This window comes from Lagopus muta, chromosome 3 (genome assembly GCF_023343835.1).
Source record: "Lagopus muta isolate bLagMut1 chromosome 3, bLagMut1 primary, whole genome shotgun sequence".
Classification (NCBI taxonomy): Eukaryota; Metazoa; Chordata; class Aves; order Galliformes; family Phasianidae; genus Lagopus; species Lagopus muta.
In genome coordinates, this window is record NC_064435.1 from 72,156,123 (window position 1) to 72,183,140 (window position 27,018).

Consider the following 27,018-nt stretch of genomic DNA (forward strand, 5'->3'; position numbering starts at 1 on the left):
ATTTTTGTATATCAATATACAGCTACTTCTGCATACACACACCTACAAATTGCAATACATTCAAAATGGATCTCCACCATAAATTAGAAAATCCTAGCAGACCAAATATTCATTCAAATATCTTTTTGGATTAAGAATAAATACTCTGGGTGAGAGCTGAAGCAGGGAATTGCAAGCACTTCCTTACGGAATGCTGCAGTTGTATCCATCTATTCCCCTGTCTGGGTCTGGTAGGAAGTACATTACAACCCTTCAAAAGACAGTTTATAACTTGAGGCTGAGTTCAACACTTGACTAGAAGTCCATTTGTCTAAGAAAGAATACTACTTTTTGGCTGATGTTTTTACAAAAGTATGTTTAAACCTTCTGGATCTTTCAGCTGGAAGGATCTTTATCTAAGATATGAGGGGCCTTTGTCACTTCCCCCAAGTACACTTCAAGTTTCATTTTCTTATAGAGGAAATGCATCTCATTCACGACTCCGGGCGTGTTTTTCTATAATACTATTTAGGCCAGCGGCCAAAACAAGTTGCTCTTCTCTACCCTGCCTCTGAAGCACACCATAATAAACTCTGTCAACAGAAAAGAGTAAAAAAAAAAAAAAAGTAATAAAGCAAAGGGCTATATACTACAAGTGCAGTAATACTCAAATTTGACAGCAACGTATGTAAGTGTGTGCTTGAAGCTGATAATTTCCAAGGAATTTTGATAAGTAGGAAAAGTGCAAGAGATGCTATACTTAGCAAACAGAATTCAGTATTTCTCAGAAAGCCGTTCTACTCAAAAATGGTCTGTGAACAACACTGGCTTCAATTCAGGAACTATTTTCCCTTTCTTCTACTCATCTGACACTCTTTGAGTGGCTCTTGCACCCCAGAACAAGTAAAGTAAATAACTATTTCAAAGATCCTTCAAAACATACAAAAAGACACAGCACCAGCAGTTCTCTACAGTTTTCAAGATACAGTTTTCCTACTGCGATGTTCACAATCTTAAGAAATCATTCCGTGAAGATGGGACAGATCAATATTTTAAGAGAAGTCTGCAGTTTTCACCTATGACTAAAGTTCTTCCTACAAAGCCAGCACAAGAGAGAGCACATTTTATTTACCCTATAGTGAGATTTCTAAAGCTTACTCTCGTGCTGAGAAATACTGCCGATAATATTGCCGTGTCAGTGTGTAACATGAAAGTACTAAAAAGTGAAAGACACCTCCAAACTCCCTTGCTGAAAACTTGGTAAAATACAGGCAACTGGATGTTCTTGCACTATACAAGAGAGCAAATTCAACTGCAGGATCACCATACTTGCTCTTGCCTAAGACAGAAGAGTAGATGTAGGCATCTGCTTTTGAGCTAGTGCAAGTGGAGAAAGGGACAAGTGGCACAGGAGAGCTCCACAGCAACTAGCCATTCTAACAGTTTTATCTGTCTGAATCTCTGGTTCATCTCTTCACCCACCTCTTCCCTGTAATTGACTGTGTTCATTTTATCGCTGTTCCTTCAACTCATCCATTTCTAGAAGCTGTTCTGTTTTCTTAATTCTGGAATTAAGCTGATGTAAAAAATACAAAAATCAAAACAACTTGGGAGGTTGCATTTTTTCCTCACTGGTGATAATATGGGTTTTATGAGACGTGCCAGCAAGAATGAAACAGCAATCTCAGAATTGGGTCAGCTCAGAATTAGCACTTCTTAGGTTCACAATGTACAAGGTCTCCTGGCTGCACTCATAGACACCTTTAACAGAACTGCTTTTTTGTCACAGTAGATCCATAAACATTCCTACAAATAATTGAAAGGTGACTATAGCACCACACTTACTCAAAAAATTAAATATGAAGTAGAGCTGACTTTACTGTATGTTATAAATTGCTGAAGAAAGGCTGACTTAGGCTTATGTAAAGTGATGAATAAAGGCTGTATTTCTACTCTCTCATCATTACAAAGCAAACATTTTTTCAACTGAGTGCAATAGTTCATTTCTATCAATGAGTAACAAAGGAAATTAATTACTGAGTCACATTTGCACAGGATGTAGCATACCCTGCAGTCTGCAAAGACTGTATTTATGTTAGGTACTCATTTCACACATTCAATCACTGATGCAGTGACTTCACATGAATAAAAGTATTTAAAATCTAGTTTATTTAAGCACAGTAAGAATACATACATGTCTTACGGTGCTGGTGCTCAGATGACCTATTTTTCAACACAAGGCAGACTGACAAAATGATAGGTATAAGGATTTTTGGAAGCTTCCATGTGAAATTTCCTGTTCCACACTATTTCTCCTGATTTACTCAGAAAATAACATTCGTTATTCGATATAAAAAAGAATGTTTCAACAATTAGAAACAATTAATGAAATGTCCTGTCAACAGGAGTTGTGAGACCAAGAAACAACTGTCAAACCAGATTATGCAAACTACTCCTCTTCATCTTTATATTTTATTTAAAGATCTGTCCAAAAACGCTTTCGCTATCAGAAGAACAGGGAAAAAAAAATCTGAAGTAAGCAAAGGTAACCTCCTCCTTTGTATCTCAGTCCTGCAAAATCAAACGATATGTAAACATGTAGATCTGTCAGAGCTCTCTAAATAGCTTGCAATAGTCTCTAGATAACCCTTGATAATTTTGACTACAAGTAGGCAATATGTTCAGAAATATTATCAGAGGAAAGGAAGGAGTAAAGTGTTTATCCAAGAACTGTGTTGCCCATATGCAATCTCCACAAGGTAACACATTCTATTGAAAAGCCATACCAAAGGGCAGGTATCAGAAACGCCCCGTTATATGAGACTGACGTGTCCTTAGTATTTTCCTGCAATATATGTTCTAATCTTTCAAATGTCTGAGAGGAAATATCCTGGGAGGAGTGGCAGAAAATACAGAGGACAGAATGAGGGTTCAAGGAAGTGCTTGGATTGGAATATGCCAGGAAACCAGTCAACCAGTCAAACTCATCAAGGAAGTATGATAAGACAAATGGATGAATGCAAAAACAGGAATACAAAACAAGCAGTATAGAGGAAAAGGAGAATGTTCACAACAGAATCTAAGCTACTCGAGTTCTTTGCAATAGTTTTAGAGAAAATAAATCTATGCCTGGAATGTATTTGCAAGATACAGCATAACTGATCTCTTATAACTGACAATGACAAGGCCTTGGTTTGGGGCATCATGGTAGGAAATATATGGATGCTATGAGAAAAGCAATATGAACCATCAGTTTCTGAAAGCCTAACTCATAAATCAGGAAGTATCAAATTGGGGTAATGGAATATATCCTAGCAAAAAAAAAAAAGTTAAAGAAACTCCAGTAAAATTCCCCTGGTCCCTCGTTTCAGCCAGTACTTCCTCAGAAGTTACTCCCTTTCTTGCCACCACAAGAATGCATCAGCTTTATTTTTTAGCTGATAGAGACAGAAGGCAAGTTAGGCTTACTTAAGGAAGTACACCACGTTTGTTTGGTGGCCAGGCAATTCCAGCATTTTTATTCTTATTTATTCCGTGCATTCTGTATAATGAAAAGTGTTTTGCTCCTGGAGATGAGAGAGAGGAAAATGTCTGTTGTGGCTAAGGCAGAATCACACTGCAGACAAAGCACTAGAGAACCACAGGATGCGGATCTGACTTCAAAAGTTCTCAAGTTACTTTCGCTGTGAGAAGAGATCAGTTGGATACAAGCATTACTTCTGGAAAACACACGCAAAAACTAACCAAAGGAACAAACTCAGCCAAATAACCTAACTACTGCCAAAGAGATAGAGAACATTTGCAAAGGTTGCAACATCTCCGTTTCCCCTCCCCTTAAAGAAGAACCTATCAACTAAAAAACAGGGACACGTGTAGGAAAATGTATTCAATGTTTTCCAGACTTCAAGAGCGACTCTTCTGCCAAAGTTATAACCTTCCTATCTGTATTACTTTTCATTCCTGTAGGAAAACTTAACACACAAAATATTAGGAAAAGCTGATTTTGTAGTTTACCAAGTGTAGAAATAAACTCTGGAGAACACTCTACCTGAGAACAAAAGGAACAATTTGGAAACATCCAGCTAGGAAGTAGGAAAAAGAACATGCAGTATAAAAACAAAAATTCAAGTGTCAAGCAGTTTTTATAACGTCTATCTTTTTTATACAATCTGCAGGTGCTTGACCATTTACATATAATGAATTTCTGTGATTTGGGAAAAAAAAACATGCAAGCTACTATCTGAATTTTGACAATGCATTATTTAATAGAGAAGATAATTACCTTTTTATATTTAAACAGAACAGCAGTTACTGTATAAATAACATCTGTTTGAAATGCAAATAAAACACTATTTCCATTTGCTAAGACTGTAGTTCCACAGGTATGTATCCATTCTCTGTAGGATGCAAACCACTTCTTACATGAAGAACATCTGGGAAAGTCACACTTGTAAGCAGAACTTTTTGAGGTATAATGACTAGCTTTTATTCAGCTATGCATACTTTTCAACATAAAATGTTACAAACATACGAGCTAAGAGAAAAGAACACTTCATAAAATATTAGGAGTGGAAGCCTGTGATTACACCTGATTTGTTCAGAATACACTGAAACAAAAAAGGCAATATTTGCATTCTGAAGCCTAATTTTATTTCTTAGACTATAGCCTGTGTGCCCTTAATTTGTGGGTCTGTTTTTGTTTGGTTTGGTTGGTTTTCTTGGTTTGTTTTTTAAATCTGTTAACAGACTTAATACAGCTGAGTACTGCCATGTGAAGAACAGATTTAGTCCAGATGATCAAACCAAGACCAAAGGTTTTAGCAACAGAAACTGATACTCTTAGTCCGGTTTCAGTACTGACACAGAGGTGACTGGCCTTGGTTTACTTTAGCTTTGTTATTACCTTCAGCATCAAGGAGATTAATTAACACGCATAAAACAAAAGCATTTCTGTAACAACCTTGATTCTGTTTAGATTTCCTAATGGAAATCTCTTATTTCCTCTTATTTCCTAATCTGCTAATCTTCAGATGGATCTTTTACAAACACCCTGAAGGAAAGAACACTCATCTTGATATATGATTAAGTATATCCTCAAAGTCTCAAGAGTGATCTGAAGACAGAATCATACTGTGCGGGATAATCATTTCAGAGAAACTGTCTGCATACATAGAGGTAGAAGTAAATCCAGTCCCTGGGCTTGCTTGTCAGCCCCTACAGCTTTTATGTCTGTGTATAGCATTCCAGCACATTACTGCAAGAGATACATCAATGCATCGTTCTAACATGACATCCTTAAGATCAACAAGCCTTTAGAACAACAGGAAATACTGACACAAAACCTTATGCTCCTTGTCATCTCACCTAGGTGTACAGCATATTGAAGGGAAACAAAAGTTACCATTAAGGCATAACATGCCTGTAGGCTGATTAGGTATCTCATTTAGGATAAGACAAATCATGTTATGTGCCTCACAAAGTATTTCCACTCTTCTCAATTGATCATAGAAAACTAGGTAGACTAGATACAAAAACATTTACTGAATTAATCTCAGGCTATCTTAAACCAATGCAGCAGGCAAAGCATATGATAATGAGAGGTACGTAATGCCTCAGACACAATAAATGAAGCACATTCTCAGTGTAAAGAATAGACCTTCACATGTGCTCTAACCCTTATAATACAGACAAACTTCTACAAACTGGGCTAACACAAGTGTAAAATTTATGCAGGTCAACAGATGAACCCAAGGCTTAGATAGGTACATTCTGAATTTGAAGTTGCTTTACCAAGGAAGGGATGCAGCATCTGCTGGCCCAGAAATGGATACAGTTGCCTATCAAGTAATGACACTTGTCCGCCTGCAAGTGAATAGCAATCTTGACACTTTGGGAGGTCACATCTATCACCACAGCAAACTCTTAGGAAAGAAGTGTCTGAATGAGGGACTGCAGGGGTGGCAAGACAGGAGAGTTCTGGACAAGAGCCTCCATATGTCTGTATGCTTCTGCCAGCAGGGGTACTGTCTAAGAAAAATCCAGGATGGCTAACTACCGAGCAGAGTCTCACAATAAGCTCACGTTTTTCAGCATGGAGCACTAAGCTGCTTCAGTAACTAGTTAGTAACCAACCAAGACGTGCCTTTTCGCTTGCAGCATTCCTTTGTTTCCTTACAGAAGTCTAAATCTTGATTGGTCTGATAAAACAGAACAGCAATGGATACTGTTCAGAATGCTGTGTATTCTTAGTTTTCCCTTCCCTTGGGAGCACATGGGAATGTGCAGGTCCATCTGACAGGCAAGCACCACTCAGGGAAGAAAGTGTCTTCTCATTTGAAATCAGAGCCAGGAGAACCCTACTAGACAACTGGAAGTAGGTTCAGATATAGAATGCACTGAGAAAAGTTCAGAATGAGATCTTATCCTTATTTGGTTTGAAGATTTTTAACTCCATATGATATTAAAAAGACTCTATTACAAACAAAAGTCCCATGTCTCCTTACACAGACACGTTGTAACTGGGAGACTGCTAGCATTCCCATTGGAAGCAGGGCAATGTTAAAGAAGAAAGGCCATGTCACTCTACCTAGTCAGCAGTGCTCAATACAGATAAAGCAGAACTGAAAGCAAATGCAGCAAATCAACAGTAACTCTGCTGAAGGACTCTTAATGCTTAGTTCAGTGCTTAGAGTGTACCTGCAGCAGAAGGGATATGCAATATAGATGAACGTTGAAAAAAAATGCAAGTATCAGAACAAAGATAATTAATCATCCAATTTCAAATGATCACAACGGTTAACTGCAAACATAAAGCCTTAAAGCATGCCATTTTACTCCTAAAATCCTCATAAAGCTGTGCCACCATTTGTGAAACATCACAATGATACTAGGTTTTAAAAACAGAATTGCATAACACCAAGCACTATTTTTTCCGTTGTAAGAACACATGACTGCGCTCAGAAACAGCGAACATGGTCACTACTTAAAAACCAACACCTTTAGGACACGGTGGCACCTGAGATCACGCTGTAATGGTACTGAGTATCACACAGAATCATGTCAAGAGAGAAAAAAAATCAGGAATGTAAAGGTAAAAAAAAAAAAAAAAAAAAAGGAATTAATGAAAGGTAAAAAGGAATTAAATAAGATCATATTACACTGTGTTACAAAAAGCAGCATATTTAGGATTGTGAAAAATCTCTGAGCATCTACTGTAAAACTTACATAAACAAAAACTATATCCTAAAACTGAGACTAAGTTTCAAAAGCAATGCCTTACAAAGGAGGCATGACTTTCAGAGCAGCCCTCGTACTTGCAAGGGCTTCTTCTCACGCTGCATGACTTCTTAGTCTCAATAAGAGCATTTTATGAGACCTTGCTGAAAGCCTAATAGGAAATCCATGTTAATTTTCATGAATATCCGCGTTCATCTGCAGTATTGTTGACTCTTTGAAAGTACAGAAGATTTGTGATGTGATTAAGAAATTCTGCTTGCTGTCCCCCAGTGCACAGTACAGCACACATACATGTCCTTCACTAAATTTTATGACCATTTGCACAGAACAGATTTGTCTTTACTGACATTTTGTATTACTCTGTCATACATTCTCTAAAAATAGATGCTTCTTTAGACACTTCACAATCCTCTGGTGTTAAGGTGGCTTTGAGAGCTTATCACCAGAAGTGAAATTTCAACTGCTGCACCCTAACTTTAAGTTATGTGCTCACATAAAGACTGCATTTGTTTGCAGTGTGGGTGCAGTATGGGGTCTTTTTTTTTTTTTTTTTTGCTTTATTTTTTTGCTGAATGCCTGTTACTGGGTTGAAATTAACTGTTTTTAAACACTGGGGCCTGGGGCATCACTGCTCTTTGTTTTCTTTGGGCTTGGACATGAAAGACCATTTTCATGTTAGCTTACAAGGGCTGTTTCAAAAGTAAATCCTTCTATTTTATGATGTTGGCCCACAAGGTTAGAGGCAGATGTTGGTGGAACGGCAGTAGAGGCTGAACATTCCCACCAAAATTCCATTAGGTTTTGTTGCTGTGTGACAAATGGCAGCAGAGGGGCAGCTGGACAAAATGGCGCCTGACATGAAAGCGCATGTGAAGCAAAGGTACATCACTGAATTCCTCCATCCAAAACAAAAAACAAACAAACAAAAAAGCACACCTATTGACATTCACTGACACTCGCTGAATGTTTATGGAGACCAAGAAGTGGAAGCAAGCACAGTGAGGTGGAGACTGGTATGTTTCTGCAGTGGCAACAATGACTTGAAAGACAAGCCGTATTTTGGACAGCCATGCACAACTGCCATACCAGGAAATGAAGAGTTCTTGTTGATAACTAGTGACAGTGCATAGCTAAGGGTGATGACTATGCTGAAAACAGTGTATTGTAGCTGAGAATTTGCTCTATCAAATAGCATTGCGCTCTTTTCACACTTGTACTTTCCATGGCAATAAAAGGAAGGCATTACTTTCAGACCAACCTACATAAAACTAAAATACAATTTTGAACTGTCTGGGTAAAATTCTGGGGCAAGAGGTAAGCAGTATGATGGATCTCCTTACTATGCTAAATGATTCTAGTGAAGAGGAAGATCAACTGCAAAGAATCACAGAACTTCAACGATATATTTGCCAAAAGACACAAATCACTGAATCACAGAATGGCCAAGGCTGAAAGGGACCTCAAGGATCATGAACGTCCAACCTCCCTGCCACAGACAGGGCCACCAACCTCCCCATTTAATACTAGACCAGGTTGCCCAGGAAAATAGAAGTAAACATAGAAGTATTCCCATGAAATAGTGGTAAATGCAAAGAGACTCATCCTGAAAAAGGAACCTTAAATACTACACAGACATTAAGGTGCCCGTTGTTATATGTCCAGGTAAACATCAATTCGGTGCTCAGTAGAGGTTAAAAAAGCCAATCTAACATTAGGATTTATCATGAGGGCATTTTTATTCTAATGCATAGCCCAAGGTCTTCAAGCTAAACAACTGTGAACTCTGTCCCCATATCATCAGCATGACAGAAATGGAAGAAAAGTCACAAAAGGCATAATGAAGACACCAAAGCTACAAAGAGCCTCTGTTCTCATAATAATTAAATTTGTGGACTTCGCAGAACAGGATTAAAGTTTATGAAGATGCAGATTGATACAGAGTATTAACAAAGCGTGATTGTTTACAAATTCTTCCAACCAAAAAAGAAAAGGTAGACTGGGATTAAGATGCTATAATTATGTAGTAGTGAACAAGCACAAGGCTATGTGTATTCCTCACAAACCATGAAATTCAGCCATGGGCCTCCACACTAGATGATGTTGTGAATACCAGAAGCAAATACCGATTCCCAGAAACCACAAAGCATGAGATAATCCTGTTGAGAAAAAGCATTTCTAGAAGTACTTGACACACTGATGTATTCTTTAATACAATTAAAATCAGAAAAAATAACGTGGAGAGTTATTAGAACTGGAACAAACAATAACAAACTTAGAAAAAATACTAAAATAATCCAGTTTCTATTTTAATTACAGGAAAAGTACACTCTTAAATTCAAGATTAAAAGATTAACTATAAGAAAAGATGATATCAAATAAGCAGCATATTAAAAATAATGTACCTACTTGTCAGTGATGCTCCTCCAAAGCTGTGCACCTGCAACAATGAGAACATAAGATGATTTACAATGCAGTAAAACAGAAATCACACATAGTTTTTTTTCTTTTTTATTTGTAGAAATGTGCAAATTTGGGACAAAATGACTAAGGAAGTCTTCACAACAGTTAAAACCAGAGTAACAATTGTGAGAAAACTTATTTTTTTCCGTAAACTTAACATACCAGTTTAAATATTAATGAATAGTTTTTAGCTACATTTCCACACAGGAGGAGGAGATAATCAACACGGCTCTTGCTTTACAACTACAAACTGACAATCACTGTCTACATTCCTTACAATCCTGTACTAATCTTGCCATCTAGTGGCTAGCTGGAACTGTTATCCTGGGAAGAACTGCTTCTGCTGTTTGGAGTGACAATTATTTTCAAATCACTACAAGAAGAAATAATTCTACTCTATTCATTCAATAACTACCCACGAAATTTGTGTTCAAAAAAATAAACAAAAAACACTGACGGCAATGTACGTAAGTGGCATAAAATAATCATTCTGTGAGCACAAAGCTGGGAAACAGAGGTCTTCCTGCTTTCACCTCTCCGATGAACGGTTGAATAATCCCATTGAAATTGAAGTGAACGCCAGATGAAGGCAGGCTGGTCTTCCCACTCTGCCAGCTTGGTAAATATTGGTACATCTTGCATTTGGCCAATATAAAAACATTAGTTAGCAGTAACAGCTAAAAGACAACTTGTGTAAATCACCACCTTCTGACTGGTGGGTTACTCAATGTTAGAGGTAACTTATACAACACTGAGTCTAAAAATCTAATTAAGATAAGTTTCTTAAGCTGTCCACTAAGCAAGCAGGCAGCAGAACAGCAATTAAGATTCTGGAGAAGGCAGTGACAACGAACAATATTTCAAAAAAGTTTCTGAATAACTGCTGTAACTTAGCAGGGAACAACAGGCTGGGGAAGTCAAAAATGAAAACACAGCATATTGCAGAGGAATACTGTGCATCTCTGATGTTATTTCCTGCATTCCCTAATGATTTTTCAAACACCTTGCATGGGATTCAACATCAAAGAAAAAACAATATGTCACTTCAAAAAATGTTCCTATAACATGAAGTACAAGAGATGCCAATCATTTTGCCAAAGAATTTTCAAGATGGTAATGAAGTATGAGACAAAATAAATTAAAAACAAACAAACAACAACATAAAGAACTGACAATCAGCCAATAACTATTAATCTCTTTCAAACTTGGTACTATTTACATAAGAGTTTTTATGCACTGGAAACTGCAGTGGAAACTGGAAAAAAAAAACAAAAAACTTTCACTTATTTCAACTGTGAAAAAAATAGGTCACTTTGCAACCTATTTCCAAAGTTGACTGATTCCTATCTGGTCTCCCAAACCTTCCAATAGTGATCTAGTGTATAGTCAGAAGAAACAGGAACTTTTAGGGAAACAATGTAATTTCAGATCAAGCAGCTGAGAGGCAAGAATGATTGATATACTCAAGCTGAAACAAGTCTCACAGCACCCTGCTTATAAAACATAGAAGAACTTCATGGAAAATGGTAACAGATCATCATAGATTACATCTAGTATTTCTGCAATAATCCTAGTATCATAATATTAAAGTAGGTTTAATAATGTACTAATATGCTATGAAACACAAGTGTTAAAGCAAGGAGTTACATCTCTATACTGCCTTACCTTTTATCCTAGATAACACCAAATCCTTTATTATCTGTAGAACCAGCAGTCCAAGTATTATGAGAGAGGTCAGATGATACAATCTCCAAGGGGTCAATGCAACAAACCTGGAATGTTAAGAAAAAATAAACACTGAATTCTTGTGAACTGACTGGAATTATATAAAAGCCTACAGGTGTTGTTAGTATTGAGAATAAAAAGAGAAAATTGACTAATCAGACATGAATCAAATTCAGTTTCTTCCTGCAGTGCTTTCCCAGGAAGCAAACACTAAAAGCTCCAAGTACAACAGGCTCATTTAACCATACATTGAGTTTTTAGTAAATTTTTGTCCGCACTTTTATCTAAGCACAGCTGAAATATACAAAACAGAATATTTTCATTACTGCATAAGAAGCAGTACTTTTAAAATCAATTTAGGTTTTATTAACATAATTTTTTTTTTTTTTAATTCACACACAGCAGAAGTTAAACATTTCCTTGTGTTTCTTACAGGACCTAACTTCACAGCAGATTCTTATACAAATGATTCTTTCAAATGGGAAGATGAAGTAAAACCATGTCATTCATAGCACAATAGCTCAACTTGTCCTCAGAATGAGCTTTTGTGATTTTTGTTCTTCATTACAGAAAGTTTTTACAACACGCCCAGTTGAGTCAAAGAGACCCAGACTCACAAGAGATCATCGATAATCTCATGCACTGCTGCCACAGGTGTCCACATTAGCACTTCTGTTTTACTGACAAATGGCATAGCTTGCAGGAAAAAAAAGATCTGATGTATAAAATAGTTAGCACTCAGTTATATGAGAAAAGCATATTAACAGCTTCAAGAACCTTACAGAGATCTGAGAACAGTAATTATTTTTGAGCGCATCACAATCTTTTACAAGGTAAGACCAAAAATGATTAACTTCAAGACAAATAAATGATGAAAGCTGAGGATAGCCAAAAAATAATAAGAAGCTACTGTCCAGGGCAGTGGATCAAATAAGAGTAACAACAAATAGGATCATACAAAGAATGAAAATGGTTTGTAAACAGGACAACCGGACACAAAATTAGTTGCTATGACAGCTTTTCTGCAGGAATGAGGGGGAAAAGAATTGAAGTAGCAAGTATGGGGCACTGGAGGATCCCAAGGAAAACCCTCTGAACACTTGGTTTTTATACAAAGAAAGCTACCTTCTAGGAGTTTCTACTAAGCTAAAGACACATAGTTGTGGAAAACTGCTTTCATATTCCTTGCAGGCCTGAGAAAACTGGATTGCATCAAATCTCCATGAAACTACTTTCCTTATTTAACTGTTCACAGAAACTCAGAAAGCCCAAGCACCTTCACCAGATCAGGATATGATCTCCTATACCAACAGATAAGCTCATTCTGATAGTTATGTTCTGAATTGAACCATAAAAATACTCGAAAAAATAAGAATATTCTATGGGGGAAAAAAAAGTCTCAAATCAGTTACTCTACAATTTCAGTTAGCTCAAGAAAACCAGTAAAGATGTTTAGAGAAAAATCTTTACAGGCTCTTTTGTAACAGCCCACACATAGCTCTCATTAAATCAAATAATAATCTTCATCCTTAAATATCCTTGATTCTGTTGAAGGGTGAAGTTCAACTGCACTGAAGACTTTGTCTAACCTACTTCTTTTTTCTAAACTTGCTGACAATGAAGGAGAAGGGAGCTTGTGACACTGTAGAGAAAAATGAATAATTTTTAATGTGATTTCTTCATTTGTAACAATTGCAGACCTTTAAGTTGTACAGAATTAATACTACAACTATCCTATATGATCTTCACGGTGCTTGTTGATTAGCATTTTATAGGATTGAATAACATGTTCTAACTTAACTGTTAACCCTGGGCAGCCCTCAGTGGTTGAAACACACCAATACTGGAGTTCATGCATGTGCACATTGATACACACACACATTTTACTAGTTCTCAAAGGTAAGAGAAGATGCTTACTACCTTCCAAAGTATACAGAGAGCATTTGACCTACTTTACAGTCACAATTAAGCCATACTCATAGTTTCACTGCAATCACAGCTGTCACCTGCTGTTAAAAACGGTTGCACTAACATGGACAAGGATTAGCAAACAAGAATTAGCAAGGTAGCTTCCTGTCTAAAAGATGTTTCCAAGTCATCTCATTCTACATTCTTGATACTACAGCCTTTCTGCTCCATAACTTTTTGGGGAAAAAAAATATGCGATCTGTATGGAGCAGTTAACACAGCAGTCAAATGAGGTCCCTTGACATACTTGGAGAACTTCAAATGTGTAAGGATTTCTGGTGTCTTAATGCCATTGTCAATCTTTCCTCCATTCTTTCAGTACTTGTAATAACAAGATCGCACTGTTTGCAACAAAAGCCATCTCATACAAACTCCCAGCCACTGTGTGTCAGCCCTCAGGTGCTCCAGCAACACAGATCAGAAAAACTAGGAGCCATATGTCAGACAATTCTGTGCCCTTAAGTCCCTTAGGGGTCACTGGCTGACAACGTGACAACGTTCTCCCTCGTTTTTTGGCACATGTCTACCTCCAGCTTATTGAAAGGTTAGTCCAACATGCTGGGATCTGAAAACCACGTATTATGCTAATGGTGTAGGGATTCAAAATTCTTCAAGGAATTACCAGGAGGCATAGCAACCAGATTAACAAAAAGTCACAGTGGCACAGCAGAACTTTTGCTTATGATTAGGAATTAGTTGTTTTGGTTTTTTTCCTCCTCTTTTTTTAATTAACAGGGTTTGAATACTTCTAAAACACATACCAACCTGACAAAACATCATATACTCTATACAGTATATTTAAGGCCTTCACTACGACAAAAATTCACATGCAGTCATTTTGTTTTAGGGCAGCTAGAAATGCCTCAGACCTCTCACCTGGGCAACAGTGGTCTCACCTGTGAGACGTCCTCTGGCTGACATTTAGAGCAACCAAATGGAAGAGCTAATGAGATAGTAAGCAGAGGGCAAATCACTGGGGAGTGTGCACTCTAATATTTGATTAAGAAACCATCTGAGTAACTTGACCTAACTGGACCTATTTCCAGAAAGAATCCTGTTGTCTTCCCAACCTACAACCTTCTATGATGCTACAAACAGGTGATTTACACAGTATCTTGTAGAAGCAACAGCTGATCTCCCTCCTGTGTCATTTTATGAGCATGGTGTCTCAGCTTCCCACAATAGTTCAGTAGCAGCCTTGGATCTATCTTCTTTACAGCCTCTTGCAGATACTGGAAAACTGCTGATATATTACCCCAAAGCCTTCATTTTTTCCAGGCTGAAGAAGCTGAAGTTTCTCAGTCTCTTATTATAGAATCATTGAATGGCCTGGGTTGAAAAGGACCACAATGATCATCTATTTTCAACCCCCTGCTATGTGCAGGGTTGCCAACCACCAGACCAGGCTGCCCAGAGCCACATCCAGCCTGGCCTTAAATGCCTCCAGGGATGGGGCATCCACAACCTCCTTGGGCAACCTGTTCCAGTGTGTCACCACCCTCTGTGTGAAAAACTTCCTCCTGATATCTAACCTGACCTCCTGTCTCAGTTTATAACCATTCCCCCTTGTCCTATCACTAACCACCCTTGTAAACAGTCATTGCCCCTCCTGTTTATATGCTCCCTTCAAGTACTGGAAGGCCACAATGAGAGCCCTCCAGAGCCTTCTCCAAGCTAAGCAAGCCCAGTTCCCCCAACTCCTCATAGGAGCAATAAAGTAACTCTCATTGTAAGAAAGATTCCCACCAACTCAAGCTGTTGTCACTTGGCAGCCACCTGCAGAAGCAGCACAAAAGGCAATGACTGCTGAACGCTTCTACAGAATTACGACTATTAGCTAAAAGTCACTAAGGCAAAGGATAAGAATTCAAATAGCTTATTCTCTCTACCCCAACTACAGGAAACAAGATTTTCATCTTATATATAGGTCAGAAAAAAAAAAAAAAAAAAAAAAAAAAAAGAACATGATTCTCTAAGCAAAAATATGATTTAGAAACCCCTTTCAAACTGTCTGCATTCAATCATCACAGAGAAACTTAATTATAAGAGGTAAATATGCAAGCAGAATGGTGATTTGGGAAATAGGATGAATAACAAAATGCTCCACTGCAATGTTATCTCACACTGTCTGCAGGAAAACCTCCTGGGGGAAAGCAGTAGTTAGAACTATATTTGTGGCTTATACATCACATTTACTATAACCAATTCCATTCAGACAGGCATTTAACATAAAAGCATTCAAACGGAGGATGTTTAAGTGACCTAAACATCTTCTGAGTCTATCATGACATCAAATGCTACCATTACTTTAGTGAAAACAGGAGATGTTTCCATGAGTTAAAAGTATGCTGAATTAAACACAAAAATCAAAGATCCTGGCTTCCTTTATTCTTGTACAAACATGCCCAGATGACCTCAATTAACCTGTACTCTGGGAAAGTCCAGAAGAACTCTTAATCCCATTTTCTCATGCAGTAGCAGCAGTTTGATGTTAAAAAATCCACCTCCACCATACTGCCCTAAATCTCCTTTTCTCTAATGCTCTCATTAGTCCTGTAACATCTCCCATGGAGCACAGCATATCCCTGCAGAACTTCTATTGTTCTCAGGATTATGCTTGCTATTTTAAGGGTCTTGTCATCTTGAACTACAACATATATATATATATATATATATTTATATATATATAATTTCTCTCTCGACACAACTACTGTTACACACAGAATGCCTTTGTGTCATGAGGGAACTACAAACCCAAGCCGTGTTGCAATTCTGCTTGCTTTAGGATTTCCATCTTCTGTAAAGTCCTCATCCTGGATTTGGTCCTTAATTATTCAGTAATGCTTGCTTTCCCTCAGCTCCTCAATTATCCTCCTTGATTTATTTTCTGATTGATCCTGTTTTCTGCTGAGTGGTTCAAAAAATACTGTCAAGTGGCCAGGCTTTTTATGTAACGCAGCCTGGCTCTTAAACAATGTCAATTTTTATTCCAGTAAACCAATCTCTCAGCCAAAACTATGCAAGTTGTCATGAAAAAGCTGTTGAGATAGTGGTGCTTTTTTCCTTAATTACACTGATTTAGCCTTCCACTCCACTTTACCTTTGAAGCCTTCTAAAATTTTAATAACGTGTGTTGGAAAAGTAAATATAAGCTTAAAGGCGCCCAACTGAAAACAAGTAGCCCCTACAATTCAATCCCAGCTTACACTGCTATCAGAACATTAACTTGACTTCAGAAAGCATGGGAAGCTTTTGGGAAAGCATCCATTCGACAAGAAAAGGATATGAAAACAGCTGAAACTGCTCTGAAAGAGTATAAGCTGAATTCAAGGCACGAGGAGTCTACCATCACTACCTGTACTTTCATGACCTGGACTCATCAAAAATCCAGAGATATTTAAGTGAAAACAAAAGTCAAATTTAGATAGCCAATATAATTGATACAGTCTCTGAATTTCTTACTAATGGCAGTCTTTCAGTACCTGCAGGAGGCCTACAGAAGGCTGGAGAGGGACTTTTTATAAGGACAGGCAGTGACAGGATGAGAGGAAATGGCTTTAAACCGGAAGAGGGTGGATTTAGACTAGATGTCACGGAGAAATTCTTTACTGTGAGGGTGGTGAGACGCTGGAACAGGTTGCCCAGAGAGGTTGTGGATGCCCCATCCCTGGAAGCACTCAAGGCCAGGCTGGATGGGGCTTTGAACAACCTGGTGTAGAGGGAGGTTCCCTATAACAGGGGGGCTGGAACTGGATGATCTTAAAGATCCCTTCCAACCCAAACCGTTCTGTTATTCTATGCTCTGGTGGCACATTGATAATACAGAGTTGGTAATACAGCTTGGATGGGCAAAAGCTACATCCTCTTGTACTCCTTGTACAAGAAGTTCCAAGCGAATCATCGTTAAGAAAAGCTCCACACAAACAGGTGGGGGCAAACAACCCCCAGGCAGTACCACTACACCAACTGAACAACACCAGCCATCACCTCATCAGCCTCCTAGGAATAACATCACCAGCATAGAAATGCTTCCTGATACAAACAAGACCAAGAGGAAAGTTGTAATTTTGTAAGCAGTGAGCTCCCTAAAGTCTACCTGAGAATAAAAGTGAGATTCCCAAGTCCACCAACTCCACCTTGCTTTAAAGGTAAGTTATCCATCAAGATGAAGCAGTGACAATGTTTACAGTTTGCAGGCCAACAATTGAAATACACGCCGAGCCAGAATGCTTTTTCTACTTCACAAGAATAAATTAAGGAATGAAAAAGTTGAGATCTTTCCACAGTAACCACTGTCATTACCAAGCAGAGATTTCAAGTAAGAAACAATTCAACAGCAAGTCTCAAAGCAAGTTGGGTAAGTACTAAAACACTTCAAGAAAACGACACACTGGGAGAATAAAACAGAAAAATGGCACTATCCACCCTTCCCAATACACACAGAAGGTAATAATTTAGCTAAGATTCTAGACCAAAACCTAAGATCAACAGTTAATGTTTGTCTAAGATCAGTCCTGAGACTGAAAGTTATCAGCTGGGGCTTCAGATGCCTGCACTAAACTTGTGGCACCAGCACAGAGCATGCCTGCTCTATGTATGCTATTTGTATAAAATGGAAAAAAAACCCCACCCTTATTTTCTTATGTGGCATTTTGACTTTACAAACTACCTGCAGCAGAAGCAAAGCAAACTGCATAAGCTGGGTCTGAAGTTCAGTGCAGTCTTTGCATGAGAAATCCCAGGAAACAAAAAAAATGTCAGAGTAATTTGCAGTCCAAGAACATCCATCAGTCGCTAACAAGAACGACGCGCTTTATGCCTCGTTAAACAGTCCACGACGATTTATTTGTGATATTCAAAATAAAGGAGCTTTGGAAAACATGGTGAAATTAAATTAGCAAATTTCTTGTACCACAAGAATGCTATTTCAGTAGTAAATATAAAAAATGCATTCATATAGAGCATCTGGATGAAAGATTTCTCAGAGGGAAGATGTTACCATCAAATATAACCAAGGTTTTGTGATGAGATAGAGAAATTGCTAACCCTCAGCAGCTCATACTGCAACAGCTGGTGCACAAAGGGCTCTGAATGACAAACATATATCCAAGAACTAGAGTAACAGAGGAAAAACACTGTCCCCCCAGAATTAAATGGGTGGGAGGAAGGAACCATCATTATCCTTCCAACAGTTGCAAAGCACTGAAATTAAACTTCACCACCTGTTCCTCCTCCTTCCACTACCAATACTGCTGATACAACAAAAGAAGCCCCCAGCCATCCTTCTGCACTTCTCTCAATCTTGAGGAGCACCGAGGCCCTATGCCCTGAGATCACAAGCACCTCTGCAGAGGGATGGGGGGTATTCCAGGCACAGGAGAGCAGTGCTGAGGCACTAACTGGCAGTGCTCCTCCAGCCCAGAGTGCTGTCAGCTCTGAGCGCTGTGAAGACAGGCTCTGCAGGCAGCTGGGCTCCACTCACACCCAGCACTGTGTTCTGGCTGGAGCTGAGTCACAGCAACCAGGCTGACCAGCTGGACTGGAGCTCCACAGGGAAGCAGAGGCAGCAAGCACACTGTGCTGCAGATACATGATGCCAACATAACAAGGGAGAGAAATGCAAGACCAGATTTAAACCCGTGTTTAATTTTCAGTGTCAGCTTTCAGAGGCTTGCTGATGAGATCATTCCTGATGTTCTTCAGTCTCAAACCAAAGAATTTCACTGCATAACTCCCCACTTTGTCTCTCAGGTTCCCTGGCATGAGGAATGAGGTTTTCAAGGAGGGACAGAGATATCACCAAAATAAAAGCAATCCTTCCACTGACTTTGTTTCATCCTGACTCATTTTGACACTAAGAAAGAAGAGTGAGCTACAAATCCTGACAAAATAACTTCAATCACAAGTCACTCCACAGGTTGCAGTAGGACCAGTGAGAGTTTCTGTACACGTTATACACTGCATGCACTATACACGTAGACAAAAGAACAGCAAACATTGTCCAGCAGCTATTGCTCACTGAGGCACAGAAATGAAACCACTTAAACACTGCCCTTGGTTTTTATGAGAGCCAATTTCAAAGAAACACAAAGCATTATAATCCTCCAAATTGCTGTCAGAACAGGTGAGCTCTGAGAGCTGAACCACATAAATTTCCCAGTGAAAGGACTTACCAAGGACACTTAAGAGCAAGACTGATAACAAAAGTCAACTTAGATTACACATCACACACACACTGCTCCCAGGATTTGAGATGAAGTGGTTTTGGAAATATCTGCACAGATATTTTCTCGTGCAGTGTGAAGCTTCAGAAAATTCTGTGTGACCTGGATCATCACTAGAGTTATGGGGCACTAGGTGGAGTTTGCAGTTAATCCACTTATTTGCTTGTTTGCCTCTTGTTCATTGGAGAGGAAAGGAGGAAGCTCAAGCACTGGAAACACAGTTCAAGTTCACAGAATTAGGATTCAAGTCTGAAGGGACCTCAAAGCCTGCTCGGCCCCCAACTCCGTGCCATGGGCAGGGCTGCCAGCCACTGGGTCAGCCTGCCCAGGGCCCTATCCAACCTGGCCTTGAGTGCCTCCAGGGATGGGGCACCACAGCTTCTATGGGCACCTGTGCCAGTGCCTCACTGCCCTTTCAGAGAAAAACCTCCCTGACATCTAATCTAAGTTTCTCCTCTTTTACTTCTAAACTGCTCCCCCTTACACTGTCACTATCTGCCCATGCCAGTCTCCCTCCTGTTTATCAGCTCCCTTCAAGTACTGGAGGGCTGTGACGAGGTCTCTTCTCTAAGCTATCACCCCCGACTTCTTCAGTCTGTCCTTACAGGAGTCAGTCTCAGGGTCTCAGCTGTACCATTACACGGAGTCCTAACACATAAACCTCTCTAAGGCCATGGGGAACTTCTGAAGAAATTTCACAAAGAAAAGCAAGCTTTTTTTTTTTCCTCTATAAAAATAATCAGAAGATGTGCTGCAAATGTAACAACGAAGCCATGCCTGTGAATTCCAGAGTTCTGTCAACCAAACTACGCCCTACTAAAAAAAAACTTTAGCCGGAAAGGCAAGCTTGGTTCTCTGCAGCAACATTCCCACCGCCACCCCTCCATCAGGGCCGCCGACGGGGAGCAGCACACGCATCAAACCCAGCCCTGAGGGAAGGCACCCCGCAGCAGCACGGCGCCGGCCGCGGGCCCCACACCGCCAGCCGTCACAACCGCACGGCAGCGGAGGCCCACAGCTCAGCCGCACCTGCTCCGCGATCGCGGACGGGGACGGCGCGGACGGACCCTCGGAGACCCGAGGGCTGCGGGAGCGGCCCAGGCTCCTCCCGGGGCGGGGATGAGGGCCGTGCTGTCCCCCGGCAGGGCGTCCCCCCGCGCCCTGCGCGCTCACCAGAAGAGCAGGTTGGCGCAGACGAAGCCGCCCAGGCTGTGGAGGGGCCGCTCCCAGCTCAGCGCCGCGGCGATGCAGCAGCCCACCGCCAGACCCGTCTCCCCGAGCAGAGCCGCCGCCGCCCCGGCCCCGCCCGACACCTCTGCCGGGGCTGCATCCCGCGGGCTCTCCGGCCGCTCCCTCCCGCCGCCGCTCTCCCCACCCGTATCCGGCTGCCGCGGCCGCGCGGGCGCCGCGCTCTCCATGGCTGGGTGGCGGCGGCCGGGCTGGGCCGGGCTGGGCTGGGCCGAGCCGGGCCGGAGGCGGGGCGGAGCGGGACAACCGTTCCCTCCCCGTAGCCCCCACCCCGATCGGAGGCGCTGACGTCACCGCGGCAGGTGTCACGAGGGGCTGCGCGTGCGCGTGACAGGTGCGTGGGGAGGGCGGGGCTGAGGGTGGCGGGTGGCCGCTAGCCGCCGGCCTCCAGTCGCCAGTCGCCAGCCTGACGCGCGGTCTCTGCTGCCCTCCGGGTCATACAGCCGTTTAGGTTGGAAAAGACTTAAAATATCCAGTCCAACCATTAAATCATCCCCACCATGCCCGCTAAACCACGTCTGTCAGTGTCATATCGCCGTGTTTCTTGGACACGCCCAGGGGTGGTGACACCACCGCCTCCCTGTGCAGCCGTTCCCTGCTCTCACCGCTCACTGAGAAGAAGTTTTTCCTAATATCCAAGCTGAACCTCGCCTGGCGCAACTTGAGGTGATTCCATCTTGTTACACAGGACGAGGCCAGCTTCAAACGCCAGAAAGCATAACTGCTGAGATACATCCCTTAAGCATCAATTGCTGAACAGGCAAAATCTCATAGGGGTTGGAAGGGACCTCCAGATGCTCCTTCCTATGCTCCAGTTTCTGGCTGTTTCCCCTTATCCTGTCTCCACACGCTGCTGAAAATAGTCTGGCCTCGCCACTCTGCCCCCCACACCTTAGATATTTATAGACCTGGATCAGGTCCCCTCTCAGTCTTCTTTTCTCAAGGCTGAACAGACCCAGTTCACTCAGCCTTTCCTCATAGGGGAGATGCTCCAGGCTCTTCACCATCTTCGTGGCCCTCTGCTGGACTCTTTCCAAGTAGTAGTTTTTCCTCTTTTTTTGTACTGGGGAGCCCAGAACTGGACGCAGTACTCCAGATGAGGCCTCACCAGGGCAGAGTAGAGGGGGAGGATCACCTCCCTCGACCTGCTGGCCACGCTCTTTTTAATGCATCCCAGGACGCCGTTGGCCTTTTTGGCCACAAAGGCACACTGCTGGCTCATGGCCAACCTGTCATCCACCAGGACACCCAGGTCCTTCTTTGCAGAGCTCCTCTCCAACAAGTCATCCCCCAACCTGTACCAGTGCATGCATGGGATTCAAAGAACGTGTCTGTCAGTGTAAGCTGCATGAAATCTGGTAACTCATTCAATACTTGGCTCCTGAAGTGAAAACTCACAGAAATACAGTAATTTTGGTTTGTAGATTAACATCTATTTCAAGCTTAATTGGGTACACACCCTCCTTCACTTGACCAGTGCAGCAAAAGTAGCCCTGTTCACTTAGAGGTGAACATACGTTTTATTTCTCTGAGGTAAAGAAAGATTGAACAGTAGGTTCAGCTGTGATTGAATGCGGGTTTCCAGATTTTCTGTGAGGTTTAAGCAGATGACCTTGGGAGGGAGTTCTGTTGCTTATGATTCCACATGCCTGTGAGTGTATGAAAGTGATTAGGTATTGTTTATGAAGGTCTGAGAGAGTAAAAGGAAAGAGACAGGCTTTCCTTGTAACCCAACAACACATGGATGGAAAAGTAAGGCCTGGGAAGGAGCTTCAGCAAGGCTGGAGCAACAAATACGTTGTTGTTTTGCTTCAACCCTTTGCTGATGGATGGAACTTTGCCCTAAAAAGGCTTCATCAAGACAGCGTGTCCTTCCAGTGCTGACAAATAGGCAGCTGTCTCATAGGGATGCAGGCTGCTGTTTAGCTGCTGAGCTCTCTAATGCTGCTCCAGCACCTCTGCTGGTTTGTAGGGTGCAGTGGATGCCTCTTTTGGGGAGTGGGACTAGAGGCAATTTTATGAGTATGTGGGAGTAAGAACAGGGACCTCTGTCAAGGAGGAAAAGCAGTTCTTCTTTAAAGCCATTTTAGGATGATTTGTTGTGTGTGCCAAGCTGCTTGTTGTGGTTAGTACTGTCTATAATATACTATCAAACCTTCCCCAGCTTAACCAGTAGCAGCTATCTTTCCCTTGCCAGCATTCAGTTATTTTGGTATTGTGGGCTGACCTATTCAGGATCTAAGTCTAACTGACTCCAAACAGCTACGAGATAAGCTGGGATAGAAGTCAGGTGTTCCTCATGCACTGTAAAGTGAGTGTGGGATAGGTAGCCACAGAAAGCACCCTTGGGTTAAAGTATTTAAATTTGAGTTTAACCAACATTAGCTCTTAGTTTGTATTGAACTTGTGAAAAGCTGATAAAGGCATTATAGTCCTATGGCCCTACGGATTACAGCCGTGGCAGATTTTAGGTAAGTAACCCTGTCCGATATTCCATGCTTTTTAAAAAGATTGGAATATGATTGAATGCCCCTGCACTTAGACATCACATCACTGTCCCTTTGATTAAATGATACACAAGGAGTTCAAGGATCCCCTGCTCCCCAGGAAACAGGAATGATGAAGGGTGGTTTCAAAGGACAGGGCAGGCTATAGGTACACAACTCTTCCATATCTTGATTAAAATTGCTTCCGTTCTGCACTACAGGCCTCTGCTTTCCTGACCTATGCCATAAAGGTTATGAATGGAAATTAGTGAAAAAATCTTCCAGAATAGTTTCTGTTATTTAGCTAATGGAAAACATGCCTTGTGTACTGATGGATGACAGCTTTTCTTTTCCACTGTTGATAGTTAGTGGTGTGATTTATACGACTGAGCTTGGTCTGATTTATGTGACTGAACTTACTGAAAGCACTCTGGTATAAACATCAGTGTGAGAGAAAAGATGGCTCATTCATTTGTGAAGCACTGCATTTTAGATGTTAAATGTGGCAGTAAATATGCTCTCTGGCCTTGATCTGTCTGTAGTTTGATGTTTTGACTGCTTGAGTTTAAAAGGTTTGTGTGCTATCTGTGCAGGAAAGATCTAGGATTGGTACCCAGTGCACAGCTGCATGCAGAATTAGAATAGGGAGTGCAGTTCTGGTGTCAAGGACTGTGATGTAAATGATGGATGAAGCCTGAGGAGAAAGATTTCTAAATGGTTGCATGGAAGGAGCTTACAGTTATCAAAGCCTTCTAATGCTTCTGAAATACGTCTGAAAATTCTCATGTCAGCATGGAGTAACAATGTTGATTTCAGGATTCCAGCTCAAAATGATGTGCAATAATCAAAAATATCTTCAGTGGAAAATGCATAGCTTGATATTTATAGACAAACTGACAACATTTTCTGAAAAGTTTGAAGTTTAGCCCCTGAATAAGTTCTTGTGCAGTGCAGTGAATTGGTCTGGATGCTGACCTCCTAGGAGCTGCCTTTAGACCTGATGTATTGAAAATGATCTTTTTTTTCTATGAAAAATTATACACAGAGTAATCTTTCTTTGTAACTAACGTAGTTAGTCTTTCACCACTGACAATAAACTGAATCCAAAGAAGAGTCTCAATTCTTGCTGTCACAGTTGAATTCCATACTCAATGAATCTGATACTTTAAAAGCTTTGATGGCTATCTATCTTTTTCACTGTCTCCCCATTGTATGAGGTGTCAGTATGTTGTCGAATCACACATCCGGAAAAAGATATTGTGTGGAACTAAGGACTGTTTCTGGTCTGATGTCAGGGTCAAAAATCTCTTTCCAGCCTAAATTGCTGCCCCATTAGGTAATTACAAATGTTTGTCACAACCAGTTATATTGATGATTTTAAAACCAATGAAAATCAGGTTAAGGACAAAAGCAAGACACGTCTTTAATTAAAAAAGAACATTTATTAACGAGTGAAAGTATATTAAGCATACAATCTGACAAAACATGAATGACTGAGGTTCTTGTTTACCTCCTGAGATCTATTAAAAATTCGGAATCTAATCCAAATGACAAGGACAGATCTCGAGAGGTAAACAAGAGCCTTGATACGCTACGCATATTGTTTAACATAGTTAAAAAATGACTTTTAAAAAGTCTGTATTCTCCAGTTTGTTTCTTTTTAATAGCTATTAAGAGCAGGCACTTCTCAGAAATGAAGACAACAAAAATCGAACTACAGAACAACAGAGCACAACATTTTGTTCATCTCTTTCACTCTCTCTCAGCCTGTCTTCTGTTCTGACAGTGCTTTGAGCCAAACACAGCTTGTCTGTTTAGTAATTCCTTACTGCACTTCTCTTCCAAGTGCTCCTTGAATTTATGTTCTTGAATGCAACAGTGTCAAGGAGTTCCATAGGTCTGCCACCTGTTGTCTAGATCTATGTCTCCTTTTAAGCTTGCTTTCTGTTTGCTTTGTTTCATCACAGACTCGAACAGTAAGTTAGCTTAGAAGGAACATCTGGAAGACGTTTGGCCTGACCTTTCTCCCCACATGGATAATTACTCAAAACACCTTTGTAGTTGTCCATGTCAGGTTGCTTCATGTCATGCCCATGTTTTTTCTGAATATCTCCAAGGGCTGTAGGTACTGCACAGTGCTCTGGGCTGCCTGCTCCAGTGTTTGGCCCCTTCATTGTGAAGAATCTTTTATTACCTATTCAAAATTTCTAATTCTGTAATTTTTGTTAATTACCTCTCTTTTGTCTTCTGTGCACCCTCCAAGAGAAGGACTGACTGTCTGCTCTATAACCATACACAAGATACTTGACAAGTAGATCCCCACGAACCAAGTGCAAGGTCTTGCATCTGGCTTGATGCAGTCTCAAATTAGGCAGAGACTGGCTTGACTGCGGCCCTGAGGAGAAGGATTTGGGAGAGTCAGTTGAAGGAAGATTCAACAAGAGCCGGCAATGTGTGCTTACAGCCCAGAAGGTCAACTATATCCTGGGTTGCATCAAGAGAAACGAGGTGATTCTGCTTCTCAGCTCTGGTGAGACCCCATCTGGAGTAATGCTTCCAGTTCTGGGGCCGCCAACACAAGAAGGGCATGGAGCTGTTGGGGCAGATCCGGAGGAGGGCCATCAAGATGATCAGAGGGCTGGAGCACCTCCCCTGCGAGGATAGGCTGAGAGAGCTGGGGCTTTTCAGCCTGGAGAAGGGAAGGTGCTGGGAAGATCTTCTGATGGCATTCCAGTACCTGAAGAGGCCTGCAGGAAAGCTGGGAAGAGGCTTATAAGGCCATGTAGCAACAGGATGAGGAGAAATGGCTTTAAAGTGGAAGAGGGTAGATTTAGACTAGATCTATCAGGAAGAAATCCTTTACTGTGAGGATTGTTAAGCACTGGAATAGGCTCCCCAGGGAGGTGGTTGAGTCACCATCCCTGAATTTGTTAAAAAACTGTTCAGATGTAGTGCTCAAAGGCATGATTTAGCGGAGGGTTGTTAGAGTTAGGGTAGTATGGTTAGGTTTCGGTTGGACTTGATGATCTTTAACGTCTTTTCCAACCTGAGCAATTCTATGATTCTATGATTCTGTGATACACTGGAACAGATAGCCTAGAGAGGCTGTGGAAGCACTCCTGGAATGCCTGGAAGCACTTAAGGCCAGCCTGGATGGGGCTTTGAGCAACCTGGTCTAGAGTGAGGTATCCATGCCTATAGCAGAGCATTTGGAACTACGTGATCTTAAAGGTCCCTTCCAACCCAAACCATTCTATGATTCTATGAACCTTCTGTCTTCAAGAGTGAACAAACCCAACTCTTTCAGCCTCTCCTGTAAGGAGAGTTTTTCACCTTCGATGCCCACCCTCTGAGCTTTTCAGCATCTAAGAGGTCTCTCTATTGCAAAACATTTATTCTTTTATTTAAATGGAATATACCATAATCTTAAAACAGATAGCAGGAATGTGTTCATTGCTGTCCTACGTTACTGCACCACGCAGTTAGGTCTGTGTTGTATCTACTGAAGGATTTTACATGTAAGTGTGTGTATCTATTAAAAAGGCAGGCACTAAATGTCCTATTCCACTTTCATCCCCTGCCATGTGCTTCTGAAACACAGGATTCAGCTAATATTCCAGGTCTTGGGCTTCACTACAGTTATATTTCAGTTGTTGTAACTGACAGTAGCTGAAGGAAATGCAGGGAAATTC

The 27,018-nt window shown here is 41.0% G+C and overlaps 1 protein-coding gene across 1 annotated transcript in view; it reads right to left on the reverse strand.

Annotated features, from left to right (window-relative positions):
• RETREG1 (reticulophagy regulator 1) overlaps nucleotides 1–21,050 on the reverse strand; it is a 61,033-nt gene extending 39,983 nt beyond the window's left edge. Inside the window, exons 1-3 of the mRNA XM_048940861.1 lie at nucleotides 20,766–21,050; nucleotides 11,341–11,447; nucleotides 9,622–9,652 (exon numbers count right to left, since the gene is read on the reverse strand). Of these exons, the coding sequence (XP_048796818.1) occupies nucleotides 9,622–9,652; nucleotides 11,341–11,447; nucleotides 20,766–21,010 (383 nt within the window). The 5' untranslated portion in view covers nucleotides 21,011–21,050. The remainder of the gene's footprint in view (nucleotides 1–9,621; nucleotides 9,653–11,340; nucleotides 11,448–20,765) is intronic.
• Nucleotides 21,051–27,018: the final 5,968 nt, after the last annotated feature.